Source organism: Nannospalax galili, unplaced genomic scaffold, assembly GCF_000622305.1.
Source record: "Nannospalax galili isolate Female #2095 unplaced genomic scaffold, S.galili_v1.0 scaffold77, whole genome shotgun sequence".
NCBI classification, from domain to species: domain Eukaryota; kingdom Metazoa; phylum Chordata; class Mammalia; order Rodentia; family Spalacidae; genus Nannospalax; species Nannospalax galili.
Window position 1 is genome coordinate 2919678 of NW_008341457.1, and position 10302 is coordinate 2929979.

Sequence of the window (10302 nt, forward strand, 5' to 3'; positions counted from 1 at the left end):
GAGTTCACATGTGTCGTGCAATGCCTTGGAGGTCAGAAGAGGGCTTTGGATTCCCCTGGAACTGGAGTTAAGGATGGTTTGTAGCCACCATGTGGGTGCTGGGAATTGAACCCGGGTCCTCTGCAAGAGCAGTCAGTGCTCTTAACTGCTGAGCCATCTCTCCAGCCCCAGAGCTTAAGACTCTTACAAGCCCCCCTGATCCCCTGTGTGTCCTTCCTTGTGCCAAGACCAAAAAAAAAAAAAAAGCCAACTTGGCACCTGCTTGTCTCCTCCCCATTCCCAGTGCCTCCCAATGCTCTCCCTTGCCCCTGCCATTCCTTGAGCTCCAACACCCTTCCCTAGCCCGTAGTCCCTGCTGCCACGTCCTCTTAATCTGACTTGGGCCTTTCTGCCCCACAGACCTGTCTGCTGCCTTGTATGACAGTGGTCACGCCCCTCTGACTCCCATCAGCACCTGGAGAAGGGAGAGGGGGAAGGGAGTGAGTGAGGGGATGAAGGGATGTGAGGGTGAGGGAATGAATGAATGAGGGAGTGCGAGGGTGAGGGAATGAATGAATGAGGGAGTGCGAAGGTGAGGGAATGAATGAATGAATGAGGGCGAAGGTGAGGGAATGAATGAATGAATGAGGGCGAAGGTGAGGGAATGAATGAATGAATGAGGGAGTGCGAGGATGAGTGAATGAATGAATGAGGGAGTGCGAGGGTGAGGGAATGAATGAATGAGGGAGTGCAAGGGTGATGGAATGAATGAGGGAGTGTGAGGGTGAGGGAATGAATGAATGAGGGAGGGTGAGGGAATGAATGAGCTGATGTCAGAGACCACAGAGCTGCCCTTTCCTGTATCCTCTGGTCTCCCTGGCCCTGCCCCCCTGCCCTCCTGGAAGGATCCCTGTCCTGGGCAGGCCTCTGCTACAGTAGGCTGGGACTCTGTGGGCAGGCCGTGACAGGCCATGTGGCCAAGAGCAAGGCTAACAGGTAGACATCTCTCTCTGGCCCAGGTTTGTGCTGGCCGTGGGCAGCGCCGTTTTTGACGCGATGTTCAACGGGGGGATGGCCACCACATCCACTGAGATCGAGCTGCCTGACGTGGAACCTGCTGCCTTCCTGGCATTGCTCAAGTAAGCTCCTAGATCCTTCTGACAGTGGAGGGCAGGGCAGAATATGGAAAAGACAGACCCCTGGCCACATCAGCTTCAGAGCTCACAGTGCAATGAAAAGTCCTAGAACATACCCAGATAAGACCTGTGCATTAAGATATTGTAAGGGGGGCTAGAGAGCTGGTTCAGCTCTTAAGAGCATTGGATGCTCTTGCAGAGAACTTGGGTTTGGTTCCCAGCACCCACATAGTGGCTAATGGCTATAACTCCAGTTCCAAGGGATCCAATGCTCTCTTCTGACCTCCATGGGCATTACATAGTGCACATAAATTCACACAGGCACACACACATACATACAAAATATAAATCTTTTGGGGGCTAGAGAGATGGCTCAGCAGTTAAGAGCACTGACTGCTCTTGCAGAGGACCTGGGTTTGATTCCCAGCACCCACATGGCGGCTACAAACTGTCCTTAACTCCAGTTCAAGGGAAATCTGAAGCCCTCTTCTGATCTCCATGGCATTGCACGACATGGGTGCACTCGCATGCAGGCAGTACACTCATATACATAAAATAAAAATAAAAAAAAAAATATATATATATATATTTTTTGGTCGTCTTATAGCTCCAGCTGGCCTGGAACTCACTATATAGACCAGGCTGGCCTTGAAATCACAGAGACCCTCCTGCCTCTGCCTCCTGAGTGCTGGGATTAAAGGCATGTGCCACCACATCCAGCCCCAGTTTTTCTTTTAATCATTCCCACCTCTGGCCTATGTTCACGTGGTATGGACACTCAGGAGACACTGGCCTTTGCCTGAGATGGGCATGACTGCTTTGATTCCCTCCCAACCTTGGCTGAGGGGCCCCAGGCCCTGCTGTGACCTGCACTCCAAGCCCGAACTGGCCCAGGGTGGTCTGTGCATAACCTGTCCTGGTGACAGCCTGGCCTTCCCAAGTGGTGTCACAGTACACCAACCGATGCTGATTCTAGAAGGTTCCTCAGCCACCCCTTCACCACCCTGTGGTGTTGGCCGGGTCTGATGGTGGTGGGTCACTGGGTTCTGTGGACCTCACATTTGGCCTGTGTCTCTGGCTCAGGTTCCTCTACTCAGATGAGGTGCAGATTGGGCCAGAGACTGTGATGACCACACTGTACACTGCCAAGAAGTATGCAGTGCCGGCGCTTGAGGCGCACTGCGTGGAGTTCCTGAAGAAGAACCTGCGGGCCGACAATGCCTTCATGTTGCTCACCCAGGTGGACAGGGATGTGGTGTGGGGTGCATGGGGGTGCAGAATGGCTGGGTGGGGACCAGGGCAGGAGGAAGGTGGCAGGCCCCTCCCTGAGCTCACGTAGTGTGTCTCCTTCCCTTTGTCACACCCAGGGCTTTCTCAGTCACTCTCTACCTTGCTCTATTTCATTTCATGTCACTTCCTGTATTACTAGTATTTTGGTTTTATTTGTTGTTGTTGTTGTTGTTTTTGGCTTTTGTTTTGTTTTTTTGAGACAGGGTCTTACTATGTAGCCCTGGCTGACCTAGGCAACTCCCTATGTAGACCAGACTGGCCTTCATTTCACAGACCCATCTGCTTCTGCCTCCTGAGTACTGGGGTTAAAGATGTCTGCCACCACCCCTGGCATTTTTGTTATTGGTGTTTTTGAGGCAAATTTTTATGTAGCCCAGACTGCTCTCAAACTCTTGACCGTCCTCTCTCAGCCTCCTGAATCCAGGGTGACAGTCATGTACTATCATGCCTGTCTCCACCTTGTTTTTTGTGTATCTTTTTTTTTTTTTTTTGGTCTTTTTTAGACAGGGTCTCCCTGTAGCCCAAGCTGTCCTGGAACTCACTATGTAGACCTTGGCTGTTGTGAATAATGCAGTTTTGAAGGGGGTTGCACAGATACTTAAGCAGGGTGGCTTTTTTGGGGGGGGATCTTTTTGAGACAGGGTCTCCCCAGGTAGCCCCAGCTGACCTGGAACTCTCTATATAGACCAGGTTGGCCTTGAACTCACAGAGATTTGCCTGCCTCTGCCTCCCAAGTGTTGGGACTACAGGTGTGTGCCACCACGCCTGGCTTTTTTAACACTCTTTTAAAAATATTTTATTATTTTTATTTTATGTGTATGAGTGTAAGCCTGCACATGAATGTAAGTGCACCCGTATCCTGCAAAGGCTGCAGATGTCAGAAGATGGCATCAGATCCCCTGAACTAGAGTTACAGATGGTTGTTGGCTGCCATGTGGGTGCTGGGAATCAATCCCGGGTCCTCTGTAAGAGCAGCCAGTGCTCTTAACCGATGAGCCAGCTCTCCAGCCCCTTGTGTATCTTAGTTGGGTTTTTTTTTTGTTTTGTTTTTTTGTTTTTTTGAGACATGGTCTCCCTGTAGCCCTAATAGCCTTAACTGGCTTACTGACTTGGAACTTGATATGTTGACCTTGATCTCTTCTCTACCTCCTGACTGCTGAGATTAAAGGGAAGCTCCACCATACCTGGCTCCACCTTGTTTTTTGAGACAGGGTCTATATTTAACCTGAAGCTCACAGATTCAGCTAGCCTGGTTAAATGACATTTTTATTTATTTGTGTGCATGTATGTGTGAGTGTGGGTGTCCCATGGGGCACACAAAGTCAGAGGACAACTTGCTTGGCAGCAAGCCCGTCTACTTGCTAAGCCATTTCATTGGCCCCCACGCCAAGCTTTTCATGTGGGTTCTGGGGATCTGAAGTCAAGTCCTCAAGTATAGCAAGCCCTGACCCACTGAGTCATTTCCCCAGACTCTCATGGACTTCCTGATTTTATTCGTTGTATGTGTGTATATGACGTGTGTATGTATTCCCCCACTATATGGGTCCTGGGGACCAAACTCAGGTTGTTAGTCTTGGCAGCAAGCACCTTTATCTGTTGAGCCCTCTCACTGGCTTTATTGTTGCTTTTGCAGTAGGGTCTCATGTAGCCCAGGCTAGTCTCAGATTCTCAATCCTCCTACCTCACCAGTGCTGGAATGACTGGTATGCCCATCGTGCCAGCCACAGTGGGCTTTCATCTGGGTGGAGTAACAGGCCTGTCAGGGTCTGACCCACAGCTGGTGCTGACCTCTCCCTCATCTCTTTCCAGGCACGGCTCTTCGATGAGCCACAGTTAGCCAGCCTGTGTCTAGAGAGCATAGATAAGAACACCTCGGACGCCATTGCTGCCGAGGGCTTCACTGACATCGACCTGGGTGAGCACAGTGGAGGTATAGTGTGGGAGGGCCCCAGAGGCAGGGATCATGTTGGTTTGGGTTGGGCTGGAGATCCTAAAGGGAGACCCACTTCCCTTTGCAACACTGGGGCTCAGTGGCTGGGTTTGGCCAGGGTCTGAGGACTGGCCTTCCTGTCCTGGGTCACTGTGATCACTACTTGAACAGTGGTGCCTGCCTGTCATCCCAGCAGGTGGAGGCTGGAGGATCAGGAGTTCAGGGTCATTCTAGGCTACATAGGGAGTGTGAGGCCAGCCTGAGCCTTAGGAAGGAGGGAGGAAAAAGGATGGTGGTTAGGGAGGGTCATGTCTCAATAAAACTTTATTGCCAAACATGGACAGAGGGCTACAGTTTCCAGGCTCTGGCTGTGAGGGATCCCCACATAGGGCCTGCACATACACAGCTGACATGGCTCTGTGCAGGGTCCCCAGCTCACGGACCCTCTCTGCCACAGACACCCTGGTGGCAGTGCTGGAGCGTGATACCCTGGGCATCCGAGAGGTGCGGTTGTTCAACGCAGTTGTTCGCTGGTCAGAGGCTGAGTGCCAACGGCAGCAGCTGCAGGTGACACCCGAGAACAAGAGGAAGGTGCTAGGCAAAGCCCTGGGCCTCATCCGCTTCCCCTTAATGACCATCGAAGAGTTTGCTGCAGGTAACAGGCAGGGGTAGGAGCCATCACCCCCACCCCCATGGCCTCCAGCAGCCTGCTCTTGCTACCCCCGTGCCTCTCATCCACCAGGAGGTGATGTGGAGGCCCTGCTTGAGGCACTGGGGTCCCCATGTCTTGGGGTTCTATTCTTTCAGCCACTCAGGGTTCAGCCTCAAGCTGGCTCATGACCCCATGCATGGGCAGGCAGGATACAAGCTCTGTCCAATGAAGCTGAGCATTCTGCATCAAGACCCTGGGATCTGGGCGGGAAAGGGGTCTGTAGATACTGAATACCAGAACTCAAGGACACAGTGGCAGGTCCAGGGGAGGTGTCCTGCCAGAACTCTGAAAATCACAAGCATCCACTCGTGTACCTGGGGCCTGGGGTTCCCTTCCCTTTTTGCTGCCAGCCAACTCTCTGCCCACCCACAGGCCCTGCACAGTCCGGCATCCTGGTGGACCGCGAGGTGGTCAGCCTTTTCCTGCACTTCACTGTCAACCCAAAGCCTCGGGTGGAATTCATTGATCGGCCCCGTTGCTGCCTGCGGGGCAAGGAGTGTAGCATCAACCGCTTCCAGCAGGTGGAGAGCCGCTGGGGCTACAGTGGAACCAGTGACCGCATCAGGTGTGAGGGCTGTGGCAGGTGGGCTGGGGAGGTGAAGGGTGGGGCCTGGGGACTAGGGAGGTGGGCCTGGCCTCAGCGGGTGCAGGCCTCAATGGCTCATGAGACGGGAGGGGCAGCAGAGACCTGAGGTGGATGGGACTGTGGGCCAAAGAAAAGCAGTCTGTCCTGGATGGAGATGGCACCCTCTACCCTCAGTTTGGCATCCTCAGCTGTTCAACCTCAGGAGCTCTGGATGTTGACCTTTCAGCCACTGTCAACTCTCTGCAGGTTCTCGGTCAACAAGCGCATTTTTGTGGTGGGATTTGGGCTCTATGGGTCCATCCATGGGCCCACTGACTACCAGGTGAACATACAGGTATGTCACAGCCCAGTCTATGCCAGTCCCACCCACATAGGCCCTGCCTGTGCCAGCCCCTCTCACAGGTAGGCCATGCCCACACCAGGGTCTTCCCCCACCAGCCCCATCCCACACCATGTCCACACTGGGCCCTGACCTCCACTCAGACCACACCTACAGCACACCCGGCCCCATATTCAGGTCCCTTCCACATCCACCCACCACTGAGGACCTTCTGTCCCCAGATCATCCATACGGATAGCAACACAGTCCTCGGCCAGAATGACACAGGCTTCAGCTGCGACGGCTCAGCCAGCACATTCCGTGTGATGTTCAAGGAGCCTGTGGAGATCCTACCCAACGTGAACTACACTGCCTGCGCCACACTCAAGGTGGGTGCCTGCCTGTGCCCTGTGCCCCTTCTGTTGCTTCAACCCACCTCACTGTGCCTCCTTCCTGCCAGGGCCCCGACTCTCACTATGGCACCAAAGGCCTGCGCAAGGTGACTCACGAGTCGCCCACCACAGGGGCCAAGACCTGTTTCACCTTCTGCTACGCAGCGGGTAACAACAACGGCACGTCAGTGGAGGACGGGCAGATCCCCGAGGTCATCTTCTATACCTAGGGACGGCCATAGCCGAGCCCCCTCCACCCACTCACCCTCGCCGTGCCTGCCAGCCTCCCTCCCTGCCGCTTCCCCCAGCACCACTGAGGGGCCTCCCTGTGTCTACGGTGACAGGCATCCCCCTCCACTGGGAGGTAGCCGGGGGCCATGGGCTGTGCCGGGTGGAGACAATCCCTCAGCCTTAGGGGGCAGAGCTGGGCCTGACCTCGATGGAGAGCCGGGGGCCAAGGGAGGTGGGTCCAGGTTCGGCTCCTACCCTGATCCCTCAAGCTCAGGGTGGGCCAGCCCGTGCCCAGGGTGCCCTGGCCAGGCTACTTGGCCATTCTCACCTGCACACTGCAATGCATTGGAACCCACTGGGCTGGAGACACAAGTGCGTCGCTTCTCCAGCCGTGGATCTGGGTCTCCTGTTCTTGTTTTCCACTCCCCTGGGGACCCTGGGGCCCAGCCTGCCATCCACCTGAGGCCACCCCAACCTGCAGGGCACTGAGGGAGCAATCCTCAGAATTATGGGCTGCTGGATCATGCTGGTCCATGCAGAATTCTGGGCTGCTGGGTCATGCTGGGTCAGCAGATGGGCCAAGTCCCTCCCATGTGGCCAATGGAGCTCAACCCCAGGTTTGCAGGGCTGCTGCTGGATGGGCCCATGAGATGCTCTGGACCCCTTGCTGGCCTGATGTGGCACCCAGGGGTACCACCCACCACTCCCTGTACATACCGCAGCCCTGGCCCTCCAGGCCAAGCACCTGTTCAGATATGCCTCGAAGGCATACTCCCTGCAAACCCCCATCCCCTCTCCCCATGTCTGTGTCCCAATGACTCCTCCCTCCCAGAGCCTATGTCTTCCCCAAAGCCATGGGAGGTGAGCCACCCCACAGTATCCCCAAATGATTTTTTTTAAATAAATACCCATCCTGAGCTGCTGTGTACTGCTTCACACGAGTGCCTAGTGGCTGGGAGGTGGACACACCAGCTACCAGTGCTTGCTCGCTTAAGGACAGTCTCTTGGCACCCTCCCCAGAGAGCATAGAGGGGAGTGGGTAGGCCAGGCATTGGGACAAGGTCTTGAGACCACGGAGCTGAGCTTAAGGGTGTACAGCTGTCATCCCAGCACTGTGAAGGTGGAGGCAGGTGTGTCAAGGGTTCAAGGCCAGCCTGGGCTACGAAGGAAGTTTTTTTTTTCTTTGATACAGAGTCTCATGTATCATGTAGCCCAGGTGGCCTTGAACTTACTATGCAGCTGAGGCAGACCCTGAACTGCTGATCCTCCTGCCTCCACCTTCCCAGTGCTGGGATAACAGTTGTGCACCACCATACCTGGTTTATGTGGTGCTGGGGATGAACACAGGAACTAGGTGAGTGCTTCACCCACTGAGCTATAAGCATTCTACCTTGAGTCACAGCTGTAGCTTCTCAAATCCATTTATATAGGAGTGATGCAAAGAAACAATGGAGAGGTGTTCCCTGCTCAGAGCAGAGGCCAGCCAGCATGTCCCCAACAGGGCTGCTATGCCACAGCAGATAGTAAACTGTAGGCAGACTACCAGTAACAGCTGGGGTCTGACAAGATGGCTCAGCCTATAAAGGTGCTTGTTCCCAAGCCTTTGATCCTCAGGTCCTATGTTGGGAGAACTCTCAAAAGATGTCCTCTGACCTTTGTAAGTGTATGTGGCCCATTTGCACCCACCCACACCCATGCAAAACAAATAAGCCTATTATAAAGAGAAACAGGAAAAATTAGTTCATGTTCTGTTGCTGATGCAAAAAAACCATGTGGGTGAGCTGTAAGAGGAGGCTTTAGTGTGTGCACATACATGGCATACATGTAGAGATCAGAGGACAACTGGTCATTCATCTCCCTGCCTTCCTCAAGAGGGTCTCTTGTTCATTGCTGTGCTCACCAAGCTAGCTGGCCTGCAGGCTCCAGACAGTCCTGTCTCTGTCCCTTTGGGGTAGTCCTGTGACCAGCTTTCTGGGGATTCAAACTTGTGCCCTCACACTGGGTAAGAAAGTGCTTTACCCACCTATGCTGAGCCACCTCCCCACTCCAAGACTCACTGAGCCCTGGTGCTGGTGTCCACTGGGCTTTCTGTGGAAGGCTTCATGAGGCAGGTTCTCAAGGAAGAGTGCTTTATAACACTTTTCTGGTGGTGACTAACCCAGCACCTTGAAGACATAATCTGACCTGATCCAGTTCTGGGAGAGCTGACTGGTCTCCTGAGGACAAGAGTGGCGCCCTGAATGTTGAAGGTGTCTTTTTATTTTTTGGTCTTTTTGAGACGGGTCTCCCTGTAGCCCCAGCTGGCCTGGAACTCTATGTAGACCAAGCAGACCTCGATATCAAAGATCAAACCCAGGTCCTTGACTTGTGGGCAGGCACCTTTACCTGCTGAGCCAGCTGTCCCAGTTTGCTTCTGTGTTCTGACTGAACACTAACCAGTCCCTCAGCTACCCTTCCTGTATGACCAAGGTCCAAGGATGGCAACGCCCACATCAGTTAGCAATGAAGAAAATGCTCCATTGGGGGGAGAGATGGAGAGATGCTCAGCAGTTAAGAGCACTGGCTGCTCCTGCAGAGGACCTGAGTTTGGTTCCCAGCACCCACATGGTAGCTAACAACTGTCCGTAACTCCAGTTCCAGGGAATTTGATGCCCTCTTCTGGCCTTCATAGGCATTGCACACCCAGTGCACTTACATACATGCAGGCAAAACACTCACGAAATAAAAATAGCAGGCATTGGTGACTCACATCTTTAATCCCAGCACTTGGGAGGCAGAGGCAGGTAAACCTCTGTGAGATTGAGGCCACACTAGTCTACAAAACAAGTTCCAGGTCAGTTGGGGTTATAGGAGACCTTGTCTCAAGTAAATAAATGGAAAAAAAAAATCCCCCACAGACATGCCCACAGGCCAATCTGATGGAAGAAATTCCTCAGCTGAGGCTCTCCACTTCCCAGTTGTGTCTGTCACGCTAAGGAAACCTAACTAGCACACGCTGCCCAAGCTTTCTCAGTCTTGGTTTGCCTACCTCCAGGTCTTTTCTCCTATGTTCAGAGTCTGGTGTCTTTCAGTGAGGCCCTGGGTTCTGTCCTGCAGAACTACAAGGACAATACAGACATTTTTGTTTTATTTTTTATATTTTCTTCCTGAATCTTCTACCCCTGAGGCTGGAGTCAAAGCTCTGGGCCTCAGCCTGCAGAAGGCAGCTCTCTACCACCTAAGTGCCATCTGCAGCTAGTTGAATATGACCAGCTATTTCCCATTCTAGCTGGTCAGGAGTTCTTCACCCTGTGTGACTGCATCTTTTTTTTTCTTGAGATCTACCTGCCTCTGGGAGTGCTGAGGCTGAAGGCGTGCATCACTGAGCCTGAGCTTCTGAGTTCAGAACTTTGGGTGGCTAACCCTCCCCAGCAATGTTCCTTCCAGGCCCTATGGGTCTTGTGGTCTTTGTCAGCAGGACATGGGTTTTAGGCCAGACTTTGCAGGAGGGCAGAGGCCAGACCACTGCCCAGGTCCCCTCCATCTTTTTGGGAGCAGCTCTGGTCTTCCTGGTCCTCATGGCAGAGAGTGGCCTCTCTAACTCTCCTCTGGCTCTGGGCATCCCAGCCTGGTCCCGGGTCCCTCCCAGTTCTTCATCTTCCCACAAAGTATCCAGTGCCCAGCTCCCACACTGGGTCCCTCCTGTACCCAGAGCCCCTGACCACTGTGCCCCATGGAAACACCAGGC

General features: G+C 53.6%; 1 protein-coding gene across 1 annotated transcript in view; it reads left to right on the plus strand.

Moving 5' to 3' along the window:
- Btbd2 (BTB domain containing 2) overlaps positions 1-7501 on the plus strand; it is a 13581-nt gene extending 6080 nt beyond the window's left edge. The window contains exons 2-9 of the mRNA XM_008837125.2: positions 999-1118; positions 2199-2355; positions 4215-4320; positions 4793-4990; positions 5420-5612; positions 5880-5967; positions 6195-6341; positions 6413-7501. Of these exons, the coding sequence (XP_008835347.1) occupies positions 999-1118; positions 2199-2355; positions 4215-4320; positions 4793-4990; positions 5420-5612; positions 5880-5967; positions 6195-6341; positions 6413-6574 (1171 nt within the window). The 3' untranslated portion in view covers positions 6575-7501. The remainder of the gene's footprint in view (positions 1-998; positions 1119-2198; positions 2356-4214; positions 4321-4792; positions 4991-5419; positions 5613-5879; positions 5968-6194; positions 6342-6412) is intronic.
- Positions 7502-10302: the final 2801 nt, after the last annotated feature.